At 40.8% G+C, this 24,454-nt stretch overlaps 2 protein-coding genes across 2 annotated transcripts; one reads left to right on the top strand and one right to left on the bottom strand.

The window, feature by feature from the left end:
• The first annotated feature begins 7,446 nt into the window (after positions 1-7,446).
• On the top strand, positions 7,447-19,765 carry ldhba (lactate dehydrogenase Ba). Its single transcript, XM_041963546.1, has 8 exons — positions 7,447-7,547; positions 14,082-14,218; positions 15,814-15,931; positions 16,039-16,212; positions 16,317-16,490; positions 16,617-16,734; positions 18,397-18,520; positions 18,783-19,765. Exons 2-8 carry the CDS (start codon positions 14,090-14,092, stop codon positions 18,948-18,950), a joined length of 1,005 nt encoding a protein of 334 aa, XP_041819480.1. The 5' UTR covers positions 7,447-7,547; positions 14,082-14,089; the 3' UTR covers positions 18,951-19,765.
• Positions 19,766-21,138: 1,373 nt separating this feature from the next.
• On the bottom strand, positions 21,139-22,327 carry kiss2 (kisspeptin 2). Its single transcript, XM_041964140.1, has 2 exons — positions 22,207-22,327; positions 21,139-21,401 (listed from the first exon to the last, which is right to left on the bottom strand). Exons 1-2 carry the CDS (start codon positions 22,316-22,318, stop codon positions 21,139-21,141), a joined length of 375 nt encoding a protein of 124 aa, XP_041820074.1. The 5' UTR covers positions 22,319-22,327.
• Positions 22,328-24,454: the final 2,127 nt, after the last annotated feature.

Genomic DNA, 24,454 nt, shown 5'->3' with positions numbered 1-24,454 from the left:
GTGAACAAGGAGGCCTGGCTTGGCTTGCTGTGAGGAATTTACAGTGGGAAGAATCCACTTCACAGCAGGCTTGGAAAGTAGCAAGGACGAGGCAGGAACAGTCAGACGGACTACAGCATCCACGGTACACCTGTCACTGCATACAGCTGGGCATCTGCTGCTGCAGAGCCAAGACTGTGACACTTTGCAGATGTTGATAAAGGCTACTGACTTATTTTTGGTAAATAAAATAGAAAGCTAGATAAAAATAGATCAGCTAGCACAGCCCAGAGGCCAGACTGAACATGGTGAAGCAGCATTTACATGTTGTGCAGCTTGCAACTAGAACAAACTGCCAGAAGATCTTTGCTGTGCCCTCACTGTCGCAATTTTTAAATCCAGGTTAAGCACATTTCTCTTTTTCTGTGCCGATGATTGAGCTCTAGAACTTGCGCTCTATTCCTAATGTGTTCTAATTTTGCTCTTTGGTTCTCTACTCAGTGTTCAAAGGAGATAACCCCACAGTTGAGGCTCCTTCTGTTCTATCAGCTTTGTATTTTATTTTTACTTGAACTTTTCGCACTCTTTTGAATTATTATTTTATATACTTTGTGCTTTCTTTTGGCCATATTTTCTGTATGGTTGTTATTTTGCTTTTATTTATGTATGGCACATTGAAAAACATTTGCTATGGCTGTATTGGCACACCGCTTCCGTCCGCCTGCAAGCCAAACGTGCACTCTCTTCTTTAAAATAGATGACTCAATCTGCTTTTACGGAACAGTTACAACTTTCAAATCACTCCTTCTTTCTATGAAACCTGCTGCATGAAGACATCACCTGGATAACATCTTATCAGACAGCTGCTGCAGGGCGGGGATGCAGTAAAAACGTATTAATATTGCTCCAGTGTCCTGAAATCAGTTTTTATCGAGTGCAGACCACATTTACTGTAAGAGAAACATCTCATCTGTCATCCTCGCAGGTGTTCATATTTCTTTATGTTTCTTTCTAATATCTATAAGCTCCATGCTCGCTGGCTGAGCAAATTTTCACTGTGGAAAAACCTCAGTCATTCTTTTCATGGGAGATTTTAACTCGTGCTGTGTCTCACATGAACTGCTGACCTGCTAACAGCTGGTGACGGTAACACACTGGACCACTTTAACTCCACCATCAAACATGCACCCAGTCCCAGATAACTGCTTAGACAGTCAGATCACTGCAGTACAGATCCAAACATACAGACAGCAACTGAGGACTAAACCTCTAACTATAACACAGGGTAATATAATGGCACTGTATTATTGGACAGTTGAAATTGTAATGTTATAACAAACACATAACAGTAGTTTACAATGGAAAACAAATGAGTAGTTATTTAACCCCATATATTTTCCTGCCAACACTATTCACATACAGTCCACTTAAGTAGCAACACTAATTTATTCAGGTTACCAGTCTTATAACATGGTGTGGTGCTACGCTGACATTAGTTTCTCTGCTGTCACAGAGAACATGTTGCTGGTGTAATTCTCCCCTCCTCGTCCTCCTAGGTTCCTAGGTCCTGCTTTACAGAGGACTTTACACCTACTGAGGGCCAGTTGTGAGATTTAAGTTGTAACTTATGTCTACACTGGAACTATTACAGCTGGTGCAAAAATTGTTAAAATGTTAGTAGCCCCTGATCTCTGCCCCTAATTAGAAACAACGTTCAAACTAGGCTACATCTGAACTTTTTCCATCATTCTCCTCACCGACCAGTCCTAGCTCACTCCCTCATCATCCAAACCCCTACAATGGATCACGGCCAATGTCCACCCCGCCCACAGACACACATACACACACCTCTCCACACACACTGACACATGCATGTAGTCACACACCTTGACAGTGGTGATTTCTGGGCTGCCAGCTGATTGTGGTAGTTTTTTTAAATTTAATCAGTTTCACCAAGATAACTCCTCAGTAGTAACACTGCTTTCCAGTGAGCTCTGGTTAAATATACTGAATATAAATATACCTGAGGGAACTATGTCTGTCTGCTGTTTAGTGTTGAGCAAGCATTGTACGGTGGGATTATCAGAGCCTTTTCTCTAAAAAACAGACACCTGATGATTGATGCGGCCAGTCAGACTGAACCATACAGTAAATGTAGCATAAAAACCAAAATAATGAGTTAAAAGAAGGGTATACTATGAACCAGACAAAGCAGGCAACATGGCTGCAGACCCCCAGGTATTGGGCCTTTTCTTGAAGAGCATTCCCTGTGTCCAAATGTAGTTTAAGTCCTCCATTAAGACATTATAGACATTACAGTGCTCATGTCATGGATATTAAAAGTTAATGTGCTTTAATTAAACAGCAGCATATTTGGGACCAGGTGGTAGAACACACTGTGCACCGTGCTCAAACTGTGATTTTTACCCTGGGGCCCCATGGCAGGTTAATCTCACCATGCACATCAGTCTTTGTCCTTTTTATCTAAAAAAGGATTTTCACGCCCCAGTAACCGACAAAGATGGTCATGAGCAGTAAACTCAAAACACCAGGGTCAAAGGAAATGTTTGGCTGAGGTGGCAGATGCTACGTCCCGGCTGTAGTGGGAATCTAAAGAAGGAAATTAAGAGGTGAAAAGATAATATGCTTATACTTAACTCTGTGGAGGAACTTGAATTGACATTTTGTACTCCACTTAAATGAGCACAAGTCACTGATACAGCCTAACTTCACACCCTGGATCCAGTTGTGTAAGGCCGCTTTGGTTATCTAGCTGTGGGGTTGTTCCATCTGACTGAGCTGGCCCCACCGACTGCCAAACTTTATCCTTGACTGACAAACACAGAAATGGTGCTTTTGTCCACATGCTGCTTTATGATTGGTGGCTGCTGCTGCCTGGGAATGGCATGTGTCCTGATTGGTTAGAGGCTTTAGGCTTTAGGTTGCCTCTCTAGGTCAGCAGGGTGAACTTGCACAGTGTTAATAAACTGTAAACATTGGCACATAGTGCCAATTTAATTCCCATATTAAATGTGTGCTTGTATATATATAAATAACTTGTGCAGCAGCTCACCTCTCATTATGTAATCCTGACCTATGTATGTGATTCAGTTTAGAGCCAGCAGTCGCACTGTGTACATTCACTCTGCTGGTGACCTTGCTAGTGCACAGAGGACGTAGTTGCTGACCTGGCAATAGAAGGACAGCACAGTGTCAGCAAATACAAATGTGAGCATGTGTGTTTCTCATCGTTTCATGATTAATAAAACTAAATAAGAAAGAAGCAAAGCAGATCACATCTGCATTGATGTGAAAATACTATTTTAGATAATACAGAAAGTATTATGCATACTGCATTCTCCAAAGTGAATGATGCACACTAACACAATTATTATGACAAATACTTTAACAGAAAAGTTGAGCATTTTGGGAAATATGCTTTCTTTCTTCTTTCGAGTCAGAGGAGAACTGTTATGGCCTGGGTTCTAGGCTGGACCCAAAAAGGCAGGAGACATCAAGGCAGTTAAACAAGGTCTTTATTGCCTCACCAGAGACACAGAAAAGGTGCACAAAATCAAACAAGAAAAAAAAGTAATCCCTGCAGGCTGCAGCTGCTGAAACTGGCTGAAAATCCAAGAGAGGTGTGTCGGTGAGGCACCAATCTGAAAGAGCACAAAAGAAAAAATGATCAGAACAGGAAGAACTTTCAGAGAACCTAGACAAAGCCATCTGAACCTGGCACTACAGAATGAGACGGAATTATCTGGCAGAGTAGTGGAGGCAGAGCCGGTCTTTATGGAGAGGTGAGTTGATTGCAGAGTGCCATCAGGTGTGCCCTGCTGCACACAGCCAGAAAGTAGGTCAGCCACGCCCCCCAGCCACAGCCTGCAGTACTGGAGAGAGAAACAGAGGCCCAGGACGCAGAACCCTCCAAACAGAAGCAAAATGAAAACTCAGACCATAACAAGAAGATAGATATCAGATGTCAGTATTAGACAGAGCCAGGCTGACTGATTCCCCCTGCTTCCAGTCTTTATGCTAAGCTAGGTGAGCTACACCATGATTCCAGCTCTGTACAGAACACACAGACATGAGATGGACAGCAATCTGAACGTCTCACTCTTGAAAGGAAAGCAAAAGCTACTTAATTGGACTGTATGTGATTTTCTTCCAAACTACTGTGTCCATGGTCACTAATGAAATTTCATGCTCAAGTTGAGTTGAGTGTGTGTGTGTGTATCTGGGGATGATGGTCATTAAAGATTGTCCTGACACAATAAAGAATGCGCATTATGTTTTACTCATACATCACAGATACATCTGACTGAGTGCATCAGCCCCACTCTTTGCTTTCTGTGTATAATGAGGCAGACACAGACCAAACAAACTCCTAGTAAGACAACACTCAACACTCAACAAGTTCCATCCTGCATGCAGTGACCTTGCAGCAGGGTGCAGGGTGCTGCACAGGGGTTCTTACCTGTCAAAATGACTTCAGTCATCAGTGTTTAACTGATGATGACTACCCTGTCTTTATGTTTTCACTGGACCAAGCCTCGATGCTCTGTGTTTCTGACCTGCATTTCTACTGTTATGTATGATACAGTGCTTACATTAAGTAGAAATGGGTTTTTGGATTGGCCGTTGGCTGTTATGCCTCAGATTGGAAGTGAACAAGTCAAAGGGTCCCAGATATGAGGACAGACAACTTAGAAACTTGACTTGGACTGATCTGTTCTGTGGTCATAATGTGGTGACCAGAAAAAGTTGCATCGGGAACAGATTGGCTGATTAAAACACTAAGCTAACTAGTTTCAACGTACGGTTTAGTGTGGCTTTTGTACCCTAATTTAAGAGAGAACTTATATACAGCTGGTGGAACAGGCTACAGGTGTTTATTGAGCATTCCACAACATTCGCAGTCTGTTGTTGCCCCTGTCCCATCTCCTTTGAAAGTAGTTGCATCAAATTACGAAAATCAAAGAAGCTGACGAGGAAGAACATTAAATATATTGTCTTTGTACTGTCTTCAATTGAGGTTATATCAAAGAGGATCAGCAAATGATCACAGCTGCTTTCTTTATTTCTATTGGAGAGATTTAGTATCTGATAACGGCCTAAATGTTGCCTCAGTGGCCTTTCCACCCACACCGAAACAAAATTCTTGGAAAATAGTGAGCCTTTGATATGAAAATGTTGTTGACAATTGATTTTATTCTATTTTGTTTTAAACTGTCTGAAAACCTTTTATAAATCCACTCACGCAGGGATCCTGCCCAGCTGCTGTCTGAGCCAAAAGCTGTTGTCACATTTGCAGATGACACAACAGTGTGTGGTCTGCTTCACAACAATGACCAATCAGCGAGCTGAAGTTCACAGGTCACATGACAGCTAAACAGTCTCAGTGGCAACCCAGCACAGCTGTACAAGCCAAAAGCTCTGTACATGTTGGATATAATTGTATTTCTTTTTGTTTTTATTTGGGTGTTTATTTCTTTTTTCCTTTTACATTACTTTTCTTTTTCTGGCTAAATGTGTGACCTGTATGTTCTCTGTCTTTCTTCTTTAAAATAATATTTCTGTCTTCCTGCTTTCCACTTCCTGTTAGTCTATTCCTTTTTTAAAATGTAAGAACCATGCAAAAAAAGAAACAAAATCTATGTCTATATAATACAGTATATTTCTGTACCATTTCTGTAAATGGCAAGAAAACTCACTTGAAAGCAACTTGAACTGATCTTAAACATGGATATATTGGCATCCAGGTTGGTTACATTTTCCCCCCAAGAATCATCCTTCTCTCTTAACTCCAAACCAGCAGCCTCATAGATAAAGCCTGTACACAATATTGGGAGGAATATGTGAGACTGTTGAGACAGAGAGAGAAAGAGTGATAAAGAAAGAGAGTGAGGCTGCTTCATGGGGGGGCTTTGTGTTATGTAACAGCCTGTTTGCACCACGTTCTTTCACTAGCCAATCTAATCCCTCCGACGCTCTCCTCACTGTTCACATGCAATGGCCTCTCCAGCCCTCACTCACACACACACACACACACACACAGACAATGGCTGAGTGGGCACCTTCCAGGGATCAGCATCCCATTGGATGATGGGAGAGGCACGACTGCGGCGTCCTATTGGGTACCAGCCTGTATCACCACGCCATCATCATCATCATCATGTGTCACATGTGCAGCATCAGCCGGGGGTGGGGGGGTGGGGGTGGGGTGAGGATGCAAAGAACAGCATGTTCAAATGAATGTGTTGGCCAGCAGTACTTGTAGTTAGCACCGTTATGAAACTGAATAATTGCCCAATAATTTGCTTCTAATGTATAAAAGTTAAACATGTAACATTTTGTCCCAACCCATATAAAAACAAGAGTTTGCATAAAAGGATCATTTGTGAATAAATGAAGGTAATTTTGTGGCAAATGATTAAAGAAAACAATTTAGAGTGGGTGAATATTGTGTCTCTGCTCATAGGCTTCCTCTGTTTCTCTGTGATCCAGTGACCACTGAACCCATAAATCACTCGACACAGACCTGGTTGATAGGCACAAAGCCAAGAAGAGACTTGCACAAAAACTCATCTAAACCCTACTCAGATAAGGTAATTCCAACCTCTCCTCAGCTTTTGTAGGAAGACATGGCTGCAGAGAAGAATTTTATTCACATGTGCAGATGTGCATGGTCACAGTCCTCGAGCCTCTGTGAAGCTGTCTTAATCCAAAGGCTTTCTGAAAGGTTAGAAACAAGTTAGAGATGGTGAACATGTAGGAAATTGGTAATATCTAATGTGAAGTAAAGGATAGAATATGCACTGGAATGCACTGAAGTACAATTAAATATTTTAGGCAGAAACGGAAACACTCAAACAAAGTCGTCCCTCAAAACTGTAGTAACAGTACAGAACTTGAGTAAATGTACTTGGTTAGCACTGCTGGTCATCAGTATCAGACAAAAACATGCCAATGTTGAAAAATAAAGTAACTATATTTTCAGAGGGTTTTTTTAATTATTACAAATGTATTTATTTTTAGGGACACGGGGCAACGTCGCGAGTCACTGGCTCCTACATCTCTGCTGGGAAAGAAGGGGAGCCGTGAGTGAAATAAAAAAAAAACCTCCAGCCGACGTTAATATTGGGTTATTTGGACATCAGCTCCTTCCACATTTATTAAGCGCATTTATTACATTTATTAAATGTCCTCTCTGTCCTGCATGAGGATTTAGGGTATTCAGGACTCTGAAAAGCGTTTGTGTTACAAATAAAAGAGACGGTATGAGGAAGGTAACATGACTTGGTAAAGTCAGCCTGAGGAGGGAAAAGGACTGTCAGCCTCCTGCAGACAGGTGTGCCTCACAGGCAGCTTGGCTTTGCACCCCTTCCTCTCATGTGAACCCAGCTTGGTCACATTGGTAAGCCATCCACCGCCTCCTCCTCCTTCTCATCCTCACCGAGCAGCTTCACACGAGCCTTATCTCCATCTCTGTGCCAGCCTCCGGACGCCGCACCGTCTCCTCCACCGGACCAAACATCGAGGATCAAGTTTTACAGACAGAACCTGTGAGTACTCTGCAGAATGGATTTTTACACGCGCTTTTCTTCGTCGGCTGGCGCACAGTGGTGCGTGCTGGGCGCACGAGCTGCAATGGATGCTCAGAGTGCCCGCTGAGGGAGACCATTTTCAATTTATGCCAAGTTAAACTGAAAATGATCGAACTGTTTCTAACCATGTTAGAGGGAGCTTTCATACACGTTTGCGCCACATTAGATCATTCAAAATCTCTGATTTCAGGTATGATTGGGAATGATTTTTAATTACGTGCTAAATTTGGCTGATTTCAGCCTCAGTCCCAGTGAACAGCAACCTGAATGCAGCTGCTGTGGCCTGTTAGGATGCTCTGTGATGGAATGAAAATGTTGTCGGGTTATGATTTTACATCATCTCTGCGCATTTCAGCGCTGTGCACTTGACTCAGGCTGGCTCGTGTGTTTGCAGCATCGCAGAGAGGAAACACCTTCTTACTGAACTCGCAGGGAACTTGAACTCTTCCTCTCTCGGAGTTTGTAGCCTCTCTCATTAAGAAGCGCTACGTTCACATTTCCTTTATGTGTGAATGATGATGTCGTTGAAGGGGAGCGCAGTCTTTCCTCACTGGGTCTCTCAGCATCGCCAAAATCAAGCAGGGTGGCAGGGCTCAGGCCCGGGCTGTTACATAACCTCAATTCCACTAAAATCCCAGTAAAAGAGAGGCACAAATCCAGCATATCATCTTACTAAAACCATTACACATCCCACAGGCTGTGGTGATAGGCCACATGAAGTTCACCCTGTGAGCATGAAGGCTGGAGCATGTGGAGAAAACGGGGCATTGTGTTGTTCATCAGCTCTATTGTCCTCTGCAGAAATAGCAGATAGCTGGATGGCCCAGTTTATAGAGCTGGGGTGTCCCTTCATGGACACGAACGATCGCCCCTGGACCTCCTGTTTCCAGTGCAACTCGACCTTGATAAGCTAATATTTTAACTTTTAGCTGCCTTTGCCAGCAGGCTAAATATCACAGGACACCATGAGCTCACAGGGTTTGGTCTTTGATGAGCAAGGCCAGGCCCTGTGACATGCATGGATCTCTGTCGGGATGACTGGGTGTCAGACGAGTGGTTTAATGGCCTTTTCTCATTCTTTCTCATAATCTATATTACTGTCTCTAAGGGTACCATTTTCCCCTCTACAGTCAGTTGTATCATGAAAAAATTATAGCTCACAGCTAGTCTGGTTTTCCTCTCAGCAGTCTATCATGTCTCCAGAGGTTAGTGATATAAAAACATTGGGAAATCCCTGATTTCAGTTGTACACTGTGCCCCATTTTTTGTGAACAGCTCCTCATTATGTCCAACAATTTCAAAGTTTTCAAAGTAGTTTGACCTTGATATGAAACGTGCATGTTGCTTGCTTTTTTGCTGACAGCTTATCAGTGCTGTGTTTCCACGTGTTACGATCAACAATCAACTGTTTCTTCTCTCTGTGCTTCCTTTGAATAATTGTCGGTTTCTGCAATTTCCCAGCGTGGGATAAATAAAGTCTATCTATCTATCTATCTATCTATCTATCTATCTATCTATCTATCTATCTATCTATCTATCTATCTATCTATCTATCTATCTATCGTCCTGAGTAGGGTTGCAATGCTATGACCCTTTAATGGACTGATGTGCAAATATTGTTTCAAATATTTTCCATTGGATATTTGTTTTCGTCTTTTTGGATGAAATGTACTTACATATACAATACAACTTTTTATATTGTAGTTTCTTTTTTTTATTGCTAGTACCATTGCTATTTCTATTGCTTGCTGCCTGGGGTGAGAGGGTTACCCTAACCACCCTTTAATTATCCCTAACACCCTAGTTATCACGATTAATACGATTTTATTTAATTTGATCTTATTATTATTTACAATGAAACCTTCAAGGAATGAAAGCAGAAAGGTTTTTTGGTTGAACAAATTCTTTATTGTAATTTCACAAAATTTTATATCCTGTCAGACGTGAAACTTGGTATAAATTTGAAATATATTTTTCATAACACTAATACAGTAGAATTCAATTGGATAAGCAAATGTATTTTCATACCACAGTATACCATGACACTGGTGTGCCACCCTCGTCCTGACTATTGTGCATAATTGGCATGTAACACTAAACTGAATGACAGAAACATGGAAAGAAAGACAGTAAGGAAGTAAGAAAGTGTGAGAATGTGAGACGGAAGTGTTTGCAAAGTTTGTTGGGAATTGAGAGACGTGCTGACGCGTGTTGAAGGTTTTTTGTTTGCAGATATTTCAGGGGGGGCCCTAAAGTGGAGGAAAAACTTCAGTAGCACAACCGTGTGTGTGGTTTCAGTTTTTCTCTTCAACATTTCTAAGTTTGTGCTTTCATTATTTTTTAGACAGTTATGTTGGACTAAAGTGTGTTTTCTTGTCACTGTTCATGTTATTCTGTGAATAATCCTCTGCACCCTGCACTGGCTACCAGTGGCAGCTTGAATCTGATTAAAGACACGTGTTTAACCACTGTGCTGCCAATGGCTCAGGCCAATCCTACACCCAGGACGTGGTCAAACCACACATCCCACTTCACACTACATGCACTCTTACAATAATTTTTCTTTGAAGAAGACGTTGTGAATCAGTCCCTCCAGAGTTTTCTGTCATTATTGAAAATAAAACTTCTATCAGCTTAAAAAGAAAAAATACATTTTTCTTAAAGTTCTACATCAGTAAGATCCTGATATACATCAGTCTTTCTATACATTCATATGAGATTAGAGCTAAATTTGTATTGGTCATCTATCTTGTGTAAACATGTATAAACAGCCCTGGTTAATTTATTTTCACTTGTACAAAGCTGTAAGATTATTTTAGCAATATATGTAGCTGTTGCAGTGCTCTGCAAACCCTGCTAATACACTGGATGAATACTTTTCGTACATAATGTGTAGCATAAAATGGAAATGAGCAAAACGTGAGTATTTCACATAAAACACAATTGTGAAGCCTGCTAGAAATGTGCTAAATCTTTTGTAGTGTTTATAGTGTTTTTTTATTGAAGTCATCATTTATTTCCAAAATTCTAAACAAAGTTATATCATGGCAGCCAGTTTTCATGCAGGGAGAAAAAATAATATACTGAGAAACTAATTACGTAGGATAAGTTAATCTTAAACATTATATTACAGATCTAATAACTACACAAAAAAAAACCCATTTTGAATGAAAATGCATTAAAACATGAAAGCATCTGGTGTGGCATGTGTAGCAAAATGACCTGCTTTAAAAAATTGTGCGAAAATTATTACACAGCTTTCCTGTACCAATATGCTGGCTGTTCTCTTAAAATTGTGGTAAATGATGTATGCATAGACCCTACACAGCAGCTTCAGTCGCACAATAGACTACATCTGCAAAGTAGAATAGCAATGCCCCATCGATTCACCTCACACAAAAAACAAGCAGCTCCAGCTGTGTCCACACTAAAGAATGTGATTTTAAAGCAGCATTTTAAAACAAACAGTCTCCCTCCAGACAAGTGCACCGTCACAGACTTTCTCACACACATGCATAGCAAAGCTGTATCACACGGGTGTTGCTGTCATCCATCACACAGACGGATGCTTTCAGAGCACATGCAACAAAAATGTTGCAATGAATGTAAAATCTAGGTAAACTAGAAGCTCACCCAAATGAACCATCGTGTGGTGCAGAAAGGACAACAAACAACGACAGAGTGACTGTTGCAGCTGAGCGGCATTTATATCTTAGGACAAGATGTTCTGTATCTGTGCATATACAGTGTTTGGTCTGTCATTATTGTTGCTGATGGGGGATTACAGGGTTACATCCAGGGGGACGAGCTGCTGGACTGTCTTATCATTAAAGATGTATTAAACAATAGATAATAAATCCAAACATTGCATTCAGTCATTGGCAAGTGCTCACCCAGCACATACACCAGATAAGCTTCTTTTACCTTTGCATGCACTTCAGCCTGTGTGTGTCTGCAACTCGGCTTGCATCAGTTATTACATGATCACGACTAGTTGAGCTGACTGTGATAATTTTGCGTAACTGTTAGATTCTATAATCAAGGGAATTTTAAGCTAATGTTAGAACAAAATGGAAAGTGAATTAGAGTTCTGAACAGATGCATTTTAAGCACTCAAAAAGTAAACTTTATGTTTTGAAACATAAACCAGCAGCTTAACAAACTCCTCACGTATCACAGAGCACGTGAGATGTGGCTGTTGCTGTCTGTGACAGCAGCACACTCTGCTCCACCTTGCTTTTAAAAATGTAGCATCAAAATGTAGCAACAGCATCATGTTCCGTTTAACATTATCTTATCTTTAATATCACAATCCAGATCGTATCCACAGTGTTAACTCTTCTTATAGAATGCTCATCCGTTCATGCCACTCCACCAGAAACATCCCTGACTGCACAGCATGGTGCAGATTCCTAGTTAGCTAAAATTGCCTTAATATCAGTGCAGGAAAAATCAATCATCAGTCGTCCTCGCAGTTGTTAATATGCGATATGCAATTCCCAATTGGTACAAGCCCAGTCTAGGGATGGGAAATATGGCCAAAATCTTCTATCACGGTATATGTTAGTTTATATTGTGGTAACGGTACATATGACAATGTAGCAATTATTATGTACATTTAATTAAGAAATGGTTTAAAATAACCAGAACCATGCTTCATCACATTTGATTATCTTCTTTTATTCCACAACTCCAAGCTTGTCTTAAGGACACAAAGACCTGGATGAGCTGCAATAGTTTGTTACAAAATTCAGACAAAACTGAAGTTATGGTACTGGCGCATTCATTACGTCCAGGCTGGATTATTGCAGTTCCTTACTTTCACGCTGACCCAGTTTGTTGCTAAATACGCTACAGCTGATCGAGATCACTGCAGCACATGTTCTGACAAAAACAAGGAAAATGAATCATTAGCCATTCTGTACTGACTCTCTGTGAAATCCAGAATAGAATAAAAAAAAAAATTACATTTCGTTTTTTCAAGTAGATTTGTAAATTTCCTGACTATAACAAACACACAGAAAACATGAAGCCTCGGTGCAGGATGCTGTCATTCTGAAATTATCTAAAGTATCAGGCTTTAGGCAACTAAGAACTCTACATACCTGTGATAAGTGTCTGAATCAGCCATGTCGTGTCAGAGGATGACAGCATCAGAAATGATAACTACTGCCAATGTCATACAGCACAGTCTCTGCAGTGGGGATGGACATGATAATGGCCATGATATCATATATCACAACATATCATGCCATATCACAACTGTGTGCATATCACAGATTAGCATGATGGTCAGAAAACTTTGTGTTCACATTGGAACAATGATGACGCTGCTACTGAAAGTGAACAGAATGATGACTGTGACTGTCACACACCTGATAAGCCTTCAGTATTTAAAATGGACACTGGGTTTCAGTCAGTGTTCAGTTGTTTTTTGGGTTTGGTTCCTGCACTCAAACACTGCCGTGATGTCTCGCTTCTTGATGCCCATCCGCTCGTCCTCCTGTAAGTGTTTGTGCCATGGTCCTGGACCAGGATTGGTTGTGTTGTTAGTGGTGTAACTTATTTTGTCATTATTGACACTAGGAATGATTCCCCTCTGATGATTATTGTGTGTGTTTTGCAGAAATACTTGTTTTCCTTTTAAAAACCAGACCTGTTGATTAGTTGAAACAATGATTGAATCATTTATTGAACAAAAATACGACACATGAGGGTTCCATTTTCTCAAGTCTGAGCGTCCCTTCATTTTATACTATTGTGAATCAAACTCTCTAAGAAAAAATCAGTAGATGAATCATTAATGAAAATAATTTTGGCAGCAACTGCTCTTTCATGTTTTTGAATGTTTGAGTCAGTGAAAATATGTATGTAGTCTAGTATTTGCTTGAGATTGAGGAATTGAATGCTGAATTGATTGAGAAAGTAATCAATTAGTTGATTGGCAACAAATTTGGTAATTGATTAATTATTTGAATATTTTTTTCAAGTAAATATTTTCTGCCTCCAGCCTCTTCACTGTGATTATTTGCTGCTTTCCTCTGTTTAACTGAACTTCTTTGGGTTTTGGACTGTTGGTTGGGAAAAACAAGACATTTTATAAGGTCGCCTTGAGCTCTGAGAATTTTTTTCGCCTTTGGTTGAACATTTTATTGACCATTTAAAGCAATTTTTCAATTAAATGTAAAATTGTTCCCCAGTTTTTTGGATGATGACAATAATGATTAGTTGCAACTGTACTATTCATTAACATTTTCTTTGCTTTTGTTAGTGGAAATATGTATGTCCCTAGCTAGTGTTGCAGACTATGTGTGTTGATGCAGTAATCCATTGGGATACAGTGCTGTTGTAGTGTCTGCACACTGCTTGTTGTAGGAAAAACAAGGTTTGGAGGCTGAACGACTTGTTTAGACTGAAGCAGAAGTTTCATTCTTGTGTCTGGTTTGAACTGCTGTGCTCACCAGGACGTGTCCTCTCTGTGTTTCCCTGCAGCTGCAATCATGTCCTCAGTGCTGCAGAAGCTGATCAGCCCTCTGGCCAGCAGCCCCTCTGAGCCCCCCAGGAGCAAGGTGACAGTGGTTGGGGTGGGCCAGGTGGGCATGGCCTGTGCCATCAGCATCCTGCTGCGGGTAAGACACAACAACATGTTCGGAGAGAAAAATAGAAAAGATAATCACCCTTTCCTACCAGTTAACTCTCTTGCCTGTAACCTTCCTCAAAATCACAGGTGAAGCACAATGTGTGAGTGATGGTGCGTACTTGTGCTTAAGTAGCACAGAGCTGAATTTATATGGCCTTTTGTGTTTTCATTTATATAATGCAGGGATGTTCACAGCATTTCAAGTTGTAGTCACTTACTTAATGTAGGAAGTAACAAAGTGAGCTGATTTGACCTTTGCCTGCCTCACTATTTTAGCTTATTTATCTTTTTGTGTGAATAAAATCACTGAACTGCATTAGCCCTGCCTCTGGCGCCTGCACCACCAGCTGTCTCTCTGCATTTGGATCATGTTCTGTTTCCCTGCTTGTATAATTGTGACAGTATGAACTGGCCTGTCATGGACCCAGCTGACACTATATCTTACAAACTATATGAATTGATTTTGACCTTTTTTTTGGAGGTTGATGATTCTGCACCTTTTGGGCACACTGATGCTTGGCAGATGGGTCGTGCTGGCTCACATCAATTACCCCTCTGTTTGATACACTAAAATCTGTGTGGCATATTTTACAAAAGGCATGACTTTGACCGGCCTACTGGTAAACCTGCTCCCATTTGGTGAGATACTTGCACAAACGTTTAGATGTTTTGGCCTCACATCCATCCACAGTCTTTATAATGACATCATAGTGTCACGTCATTATATAGACTGACCTTCTCTCACACAGGCTTCAGGGTTCACCACAGGCAAAAGTTTAAAATAATCTCAGTGTGTTCTGTAGAAACTTTACTGTGTATTTCTATACACACCAGTCATCGCTAGACTTGCAGTGATGATGGAGAGAACAAGGACTTTGACGTGCTTTTGTGCAAGTGAGGGGCCACAGTGAATGACATTGGGGAGCACTGCCCTCTGGTGCCCCTCATATAGCAGGTCCCTCTGTGTAGCACTCTGGCTGATGTCTCTCCAGTCCCTGGGTCAGCCACCGTGGAATAAAATCACTGGCACCTGCATTTGGATCATATTCCCAGTGTTCATTGTTTGCTTGCTTACACAGTTGTGGCAGTTACTGAATCAAAGTATTTGATAACACATTAGGTTCATTATTTAATATTCATTCTGTATATGTTCATATATGGCAAGGTGTGCAAGGAGAATTTTTTTTTAGATAAAAATGATGTGTATCTTAGGTGTTATGAGTTTTCTAAGGTGATATTTTTGTTGTTCTGTAGTCATTTGTTTTACATATATGCTGTTAATATATCCCAGTAGATAAATGCAAATTTCATTACATGTGAGTCACAAACTGTAGATGCTCAGGAATGACTATATTAGATTGCAATGATTTGATAAAATTGGAAGTCCATTTGTCATATTTAACATAAGTTGATGTTTAAAAAGCATTGCCATCAAAATTGAGATTAAAATTCAAAAACCCTCCAGACAAATAGGGGATGAGATTGGAAATTGGAAAGTAAGACCCCAAAACCCAAACTGAATGTGACTTCCCATCCTCCACAATCACAGACACTTTTCTGTCCTTTTCTTCCTCCTCTGGATAGGACCTGTGTGATGAGCTGGCTCTGGTCGATGTGATGGAGGATCGTCTGAAGGGAGAGATGATGGACCTGCAGCATGGAAGCCTCTTCCTCAAGACCTCCAAGATCGTCGCTGACAAAGGTCAGGACCTCCTGCTCACACACTGCTGCGCTGTACACGAGAGTGGGAATCACGTCTCCAGACATCAGTCCACAGACCTTGTTTAACCTTCTCTCTTCCTCCTCCAGACTACGCGGTGACAGCCAACTCTCGTCTGGTCGTGGTGACGGCCGGTGTGCGCCAGCAGGAGGGAGAGAGCCGCCTCAACCTGGTGCAGAGGAATGTCAACGTCTTCAAGTCCATCATTCCTCAGATCGTCAAATACAGTCCCAACTGCACACTCATTGTGGTGTCCAACCCTGGTGAATACGCTAATACCCACGCGACCATCTTTGGGTTTGTTTGCATACGTGCACTTGTGTGTGTTACATATCAATAACACCGGCCTGTAATGCTCCCTCCACAGTGGACGTGCTGACCTATGTGACCTGGAAACTGAGTGGTCTTCCCAAGCACCGTGTCATCGGCAGTGGCACCAACCTCGACTCGGCCCGCTTCCGCTACCTGATGGCCGAACGCCTCGGCATTCACGCCAGCTCCTTTAACGGCTGGGTGCTGGGAGAGCATGGAGACACCAGCGGTGGGTACACCAGACCAGACAGACAAGAATTTGTGAGATATGTTGTCTGTTTTTTTATGCTGGAAATGTGATGTTACTTGAAAATCAGACATAGTGTAATATTAACTGTATGTGTTTTCACTTCAGTGCCAGTGTGGAGTGGCGCTAACGTGGCAGGAGTCAACCTGCAGAAGCTGAATCCTGAGATTGGCACTGATGCTGATAAGGAACAGTGGAAGGCCACACACAAGGCGGTAGTGGACAGGTGTGGTTTGTGTGACTGGATGTAAGAGAGAGGTGTCTAGAGAGAAAGTATGAGCCAAGTAAGGATTGAGTTCTTAGTTTTTAGTACTTATGATTTCAAGGGGCAAGGTTCATGTATTTGTCATTGTACAACACAGGTTTGTAGAATGAAATAGTCATAGTCTGTTTATTCTTCTCCCAAAACAAAAAATCATAAATGGATGAATAGATAATGAGTCTGAAAAATAGATGATTATTTATGGGTTTATGGGAGTTGATGAGCTGAACAGGTTGTTGCTGCTGCTCTGAGCTGTGCACATCCCACCAGTTAGTGATGTTTCCAGTCAGGATGCTTTCTATTGCTCTTAAATTTCCTGAAGAAATACAGTTGTTTCTGAGCTTTCTGTACCAGACTCGACATACGTGATGTCCATGACAGTCTCTCCATGATTCAGTTTCTTTTAAGGTTCTCTTGGGTTTTATTGATGTTGAACAGTAGGTTTCACTGCCACTTTTCATTCACTTTTCTGCCAGAATCTCTTCCCCGTGTTACCTGACAAGTTAAGTATGAAAGTTCATTCTTTACTCTGGACATAGTTTTACATAGCAAAACCTAATTTTCAGAACAAAGTATTTTTTTGGAAGCAAAGTCAAAAACTTTGGAAGAGTGTTGGTTTTGTTGCTGGTTTTAAGCCTCCAGCAGCTGAATTCTTCCCTCTTGCAGCTGAACTCTCCTGCCAGATCAAATTAGCCAACACTCTGCTATATGAGAGACTGTTCATTGTTGAGAAGCTTACCCTCGTATGACCTCTTGCCAGTTTGCATACCTTCAAGAGAAGAGAAGATGCAGTGCTTTCATTTTCTTCTGTAATAGAACCAAGTACACATCTTTTCTATAGAGGTTAGTTTATGCACAACAATCCTTCTTGTTTTTTACATCAAACCAGTTTAGATGAGGAGACACAGCCACAGTCATTTTATCTCTCAGAGCACACACTGCATCTTGACATCCTGTCTGTTTAATGGAGATAAAACATGAGGCCAGAAGATTAAAGATATCTCCAGGATTAAATCAGATGATAACTGCTATCATGTGCATGAACATTGATTCTCTGTCATTATTTAACATTGTCTGTCAGTGGGAGAGCTGTGAGTGCTTCTGTTATCTGAGCCATGAGTGATTACAGTTCAGATTTTAGTTCAAGTGGCCCCAGTGGGATTGTAACCCAGGCACTGTTAATGCAAGCTTCACCCATTAACTGCCTGTCAGAGCTCAGGCAATTGTGTATTAATGGCTGTGCATCCAAGATACACACACTGAAGGCCAATCAGCAGTTTGTGGCAGCTTAAATTACTCTAAGAATATTCTCATGACATCATTAGTTGAAAATACACACAGTGAAGTAGTTCATGCTAATGTGATGTCATTTTTACACTATAGAAAGAATAGATGATGTAAATGATGTATTTTGAGATTCACATACAATATATGATCCTGTATGATATAGATATAAATGGAAAATTCTCTTTGTGTCCTTTGTCACTGTGAAATTGATCTCATGTCTATTGGGGTCAGATTTTTATGGGGTTATTGTAAGATCACAGACTTTCTATAAAGTTGCTATGGATTTTGTAGCAACATTTTACATCTCAGATGTTAACGGGGCGCTGCTTTGTGTTTCAGTGCCTACGAGGTCATCAAGCTGAAGGGCTACACCAACTGGGCCATTGGTCTGAGCGTGGCAGACCTGACTGAGAGCATCATCAAGAACATGAGCCGTGTCCATCCGGTCTCCACCATGGTCAAGGTCAGACACACACAGGAAATACACACATACATAAAAACACATGCACGTAGATTTATGCACACAGTCATGATCAGGTTCACCTCAGGGCAGTTGCCTATCATGCCTGGTTGGTAATTTAGCCTTGCACACAATCCAAAGGCTAAATAAAGTAGCTGTTTGGTTACGTGGTTATTCTTTGGTCTTTCTATCAAATGATCACATGCATCCATTCTCCTCTGCCTCACCTAACTCTTTGTATTTTTGTGTGTGTGTATTTCTGCAGGACATGTATGGTATTGGTGAGGAGGTCTTCCTGTCTCTGCCCTGCGTGCTGAACAGCACCGGCGTGAGCAGCGTGGTCAACATGACCCTGACAGACGCCGAGGTGGCCCAGCTGAGGAACAGCGCTGACACGCTGTGGGGCATTCAGAAGGACCTGAAAGACATCTGAACATACCCACCCACGTTATATGTAGCCATGATCCAGAGAGGTCTGTTGACACGCACACTCCTTTTCTAACGTCCCTTTCTCTTTTGGATGTATGGCTCTTATTGTGAAAGACAATACCAGTGTTTTAAAAAATTGTGCCAGTGAAAAATTCTGCTTTACATGCAGGGGCCTGATTTGATTGATTTTTTATCAGTGCTGCATTGTTTCAAATTCTACTTCAGGTCAATCACCTGTTACCTTTAAGTCTCAAAAAACACTGGTATGCGCCTTTTAAAAAATAAGCACATTTGCTCCCCAACACTCAACAGTCTGTAGGCTGAAGTTGCTGTGTTACTGTGTTTGTGTTAGGACATGTAAGATGACCTGTGTAACTGTACTGTTCATAGATTCTTGTGTTTGGACCAAGATCAAATGCAACCCTCAAAAAGCCAGAAATGTCACTGTCCTCCTCCGGCACTCTCTGTACTGAGTTGTTGTACTTAGTTCCGTGCAGGGAATCACTGAAAGACCTTAAATGTCTAGAGAAGGACCCTAAAAATCCTAAAGACACTGTTTTCCTCCAGCCTTCATCTTAAAGACAGATAGATGACTGCACACTTAGGTCAAAAAATGAAATTGTGACATTGTGACTGTGAAGGTGGATTTTTCTTCCCCTCCTGTTTCCTCAGTATTAGCAAAGGGAGATGGAGCAGTAGGGAAGAGTGGAGGCCTTCAGCTCCAGTTGTTTTTTTTAAACAACTGTTGTGACTGTCTGACGTTGTCTTGTAAACTGTTTTGGAATCAGGAACGTGTAACTTAATAAATTTGAACCTCATGACGGGTAACATGTGTATGTGAGTGTCTTATTTTTTTCATTAACCATTTATTTTTGTATGGAAAAATAGAATGAACACCATCTTAAGAAAGAAGCAGTCATTTCAGACAGAGCAGGATGATTGGATGTTTTACATTTAATCATTGAAATTGCACCTATAAGCTCAAACAGCAATGAACATTTTTGGAATGTATACCACATACTGTAATTAACTAATTTGGTGGTTCAGTATATCTAAACTGTGAATACATTTTTAAAGTTCAACAGTAAGCTTTACGATCTTTGAAACTGTTATGTTTAGAACTACAAAAGCATGATATATGAGAAAAAAATGGATTGAATTTTTTCAACCAGAATCCTGTCCAGTAAAATGCAAAAAAGTGTATTTCTGTAAGTAAGGCCATTCCTTCAAACATAACAGTTGATGAAATGTTGACATTATCAGAACCCTGTGCAAGAGTCAGTGGAATTATGATTTCAGGAGCTACAAACACATTTAAGCAGAGAAGCTTGCCTAAAGGAAAATCTGGGAATCCAAAAATGAGCTTACACTGATTAAATACATGGTTGTCTCCTTTTAAATTTTGGATTTTAAATGACTGAAGAGAATCTGTTTAAAGACTGTACATAACATTCATCCCTGCCCATTTCAAAATTGCCTGATATTAATGAGAAATCTACATGTTAGCGTGTGGAGCCAGAGTTTGAGAGTTTCTGTCATCAAGAAGGTTGTGGACAGATAAACAGGAGTTTATTTTCAACAAAACATTGCAATTGTTGGCAGAAGCCATAACTGATTTTACATGTGACATTAACTCTTTGTCTGTTGTTGTAAATATAGTACTTTTAGTGGGTGAATTTTATATTTATGAAGCACAGTTTTCTAACATCACAATACATTACTGTATTATGAAGTACACATATGAAGTAATGCATACTTTATTACGAAGAGTTGTTTAGTTTTGTTTCCTAATTATTTATTTTTATCTGTCCTTTGTGCAGCTAATGGACTTCTGTGTGTTGTCTGTAGTGCCACCTTATGGTAGCAGGGAATTAAAATTGAGCCTTTTATTTTCACCATAATGTCCTTTATTGTGAAATGAAGAATGACTTCCCTTCGACATAAAGGTCTGCTGGACTGTTTAACTTGGATTTCTTACATGCTGAGATGACTTCTTACAGACTGAGATGTCACAAAATGTAAATTGCGTCGATCTTAAAATCATGTTACAGTAAAGGTTGGTACAAAAGTTTTATTGACAGAAACATAATGTCATCTGAAGTAAAACGCCGATTTTTAACACTTGGAAAAACTTGTCACATGTTGACTTTTCACCAATGGGTAACAAATCCTCAGAGGAAGGCAAATCTATCTCAGGTATGCACCTCCAGTTCTCGTGATAAGAGAGACAGGGGTAAAAACTTATTTGTCCTGGCTCTTTGAACGGCTCTCCTGTAAATGTAGCCGTTATAGCGTTTTCCAAAGCGGAGGCCAAACGGGTTGAAGTTGAATTTACTCCTGCGGTCATTGCACAGGAGCTGCCGCTGGTCTTCGTTCTCTCTCAGGGAGAAACATGGGTTGGGATCCTCCGCCAGAAACTCTCCTGCAGTTCTCCTGAGTGCAGAGAGGACTGATCCTGAGGAGAACAGCAGCACACATCAGCTCACAGCTGGACACACACTTACAGCTGGAGCCTGCTGCTGGGAGAGCGTCCGACTCCAAATAGGCAGTTAGAGAAGACTAATTTATCTCACCTACTACTGAATGTATGTTTTCTTTTCTCAGATTATTATTATTATTGTTATTATTTGTAGTAGTGGTAGTAGTAGTGAGTGGTGGTACTAGTAATGGTAGTAGTCATTGTAATAGCAGTCGTTTTAGCATTGGACTTTTACTGATGCACTACACTGTAAACAGCATTTTGCTCAATATATTTCCATCTGAGTACTTCCCCATGCACAGAATGAATAAATACGGGTCTTACTGTTTCCACACTCCACCCAAATGTTGTTACTGTCTTGTGGAGCTGGCTTTGGAATTCATCTTGGAAATAAGATACTATAGTAGTCGAGCAATTCAGTTACAGAAAATGTGATCATTGTAAAGTCTGACTTCTGGTGTCTGGTCAGAATTTTCTGAGGTGGGTGCGCCAGGCCAACTTCTGTATTATCATGCTATTTATAAAACACATATTATATCACATTTCATAAGGTGATCATATGTTGTGTATGCCAAATCGTAATCAGTAGAGTAACTATAGCTGTCAAAAAATATAGTAGTGTACAAAGTACAATGTTTCTCTCTGAAATGTAGAAAAAAGCATAAAAAGGCAAGTACAAGTACCTCAAAATAGTATTGAAGTACACCTTCCTGGGTGTTACTTAGTTACCTTCTACCTGTCCACCATTTTCAGTTAAAATTCTTCTTATTAGGTTTCCCACCTGTTGCACGTGTCCTCTGTGCAGAGTCAAATCCCGGCAGAGCTGCTCCCACACTGTCTCCATCCTGAGCAACAATCAGCCCGCACACAACAACCACAGCCACGAGTCTCATGATTGGACAGAAGAGACAAACCCCCTCTCCGTGCGTCCAGACGGTGCAGGTTTGAGAGTGAATGTTCACCTACTCAGCAGGCACTAACGCCTTCTTTCCGATCAGGCCTGTTTTATATTTCCAGCAGGTGACCTCTTGCTCCTGCAGCTCGCGGCCAATCACAGCCGTCAGCGTCTCTGCGCTGTAATTTGCGGAGCTGTCCGCTGTTGGAGCTTCTGAAATGCATCATTCATCAGCTCTTCTGGGAAATGTTGACAGCTCAGTTTACTGCTGGGATCATTCATCCGCTAGGCCTACAACACTACTGCATGTTGAAAAATGGTGATGTGATGAACATTTTGAAATCAAATAAGTGACGGAAACAGGGCTGAAAACGCCAGGAGGCGTAATTGCAAAATCCAGTCTCGTAATCTGGTTTAATCCTATTTTTCCAAACTAAATGTCCATGTGTGTAAGAGAGTAATGTGATGCCATGCAAGGAGGAAGGCTCAAAGCACAAAGTAAGCATCACAGTGTCCACAGCTTTACAAACAGTGTTGCTACAACTGTGCTCCTGCTGCACGTTTCATTGATGTGTGTTGGCAGACTCCATCAGGGTAAAGTTAGGTCGTACTTGAAATTAGGACACGAAGTGATAGATGCACTCATCAATGAAATGAGCTTCATCACTATTGGTAAAGCTCTTAATACCAAAGAGAAAGAGAGATTTTGGACATTTCAGCCTGTAATTGGTTACCAATGGTTTGAAGGTGTGGCCCAAATGTGTCACATTTCATATAATTCTGCTCTTAAAACTTGATAATGCTACAAATGTAATATTCCGTGGTAACTAACTCAGCAAAGTTGTACAGGTGGGGAAGCTGAACAAGCTTGTAGCATTTTTTTACACACCACAACATACAACACATAACACTTCTTTGGAATCTGGATTATAACAGGAATTAATCACAATATATAATATGCATTGTGTTTTGCTGTGCATGGGAAATAATGAAGACTATCAGCTTCTTCCCAGAAAAAAAATAGTGTCATTCAGAAAGGGTCTTCTGATTGGAGGTGTGTGGGCAGTGTGTCCTGTGCTTTGTCAAGTACAAGGGGAAATTATTTAGATGGCTCCTATATGAATAAGAGACAGGACCTTCAACCCTCAGGGAAATAGCAAGGACAGCCTGCTGTCATTTCTGGACAATGAAGGAGCTTCCAGGAAACTGAGGACCCGGGGGGACTACCTATCCTCCAGGAAGCCTGCACCACCAGTGACAATACTGTAGGTTTAAGAGCCAGGGATAAGGACACCTGGAGACAGCAGCAGAGAGCTGAATCTTGTCCCCCATTGTCTGCATGCTCATCAGCTGACATCTAGCACTAGAAAATATGCAAATACTGATTTTATGTAAACTGTAAACAGCTGCTGCCCATCAGTGTTAGTATTTCTTTTTTTTTATCACATTTTACACAAACGTTTCAAGTAATGACACAACACATAGTCTTTTGAGTTCATAAATACACTTTATTTTTCCTGTCAGTTTCTATTTGGTTGCACACAGTTTAGTTTAAATAGATTTTTATTTGCAAAGTAATACTTACCTTTTTATTTCCTGAGCTCCATGGGTTAAAGGCTGGAAAACGGAAGAAGTTGGCTTTTTAAGGGCGATCAACAGGAAGTGGAAGGAACCACGAGGGAGAAGGAAGAAGGAGGGGCTGGTTTTGGTTAATTGGTTTAAAATCTCTTCTTGTTTCTTGTGTTAGTTACTGTGAGCTGATTATTTCTTTGTTAATCATTTATTTTGCTTTGTTGTTGTTTATTAGTTTGAGTATCTTTGAATAGCCAGAGGTCTTAGATTTAATGTTGGTGTTGTCCCCTGTGTGTCTGTCTAGGACTACTCCTTGTCTATATAACCCCCTGGTGTGTCATCGTGGCAGGTCTGTTTGATTATGTTAAGTTGAAGTTTTAGTTTTTGTACTGTTTAGTTGACCACCCTTTTGAGTTTGGGCCCTGTTTTTTGGTTGCTCACTTTTCTAGTTAAGTTATGTGAATTACTTTGTTCCTGGTTTATAAGTTTATTAAAGAAAAGTTCCTTTTTTTACACCTTTGTCCTCTTGCCTTTTTGCTGGGGTCCCTGATATAAACCTTTA

The sequence above is a fragment of the Chelmon rostratus genome, chromosome 22 (assembly GCF_017976325.1).
Source record: "Chelmon rostratus isolate fCheRos1 chromosome 22, fCheRos1.pri, whole genome shotgun sequence".
Taxonomy (NCBI): domain Eukaryota; kingdom Metazoa; phylum Chordata; class Actinopteri; order Chaetodontiformes; family Chaetodontidae; genus Chelmon; species Chelmon rostratus.
The sequence above is the reverse complement of the archived record's forward strand: the minus strand, read 5'-3'. Positions and strand labels throughout refer to the sequence as shown.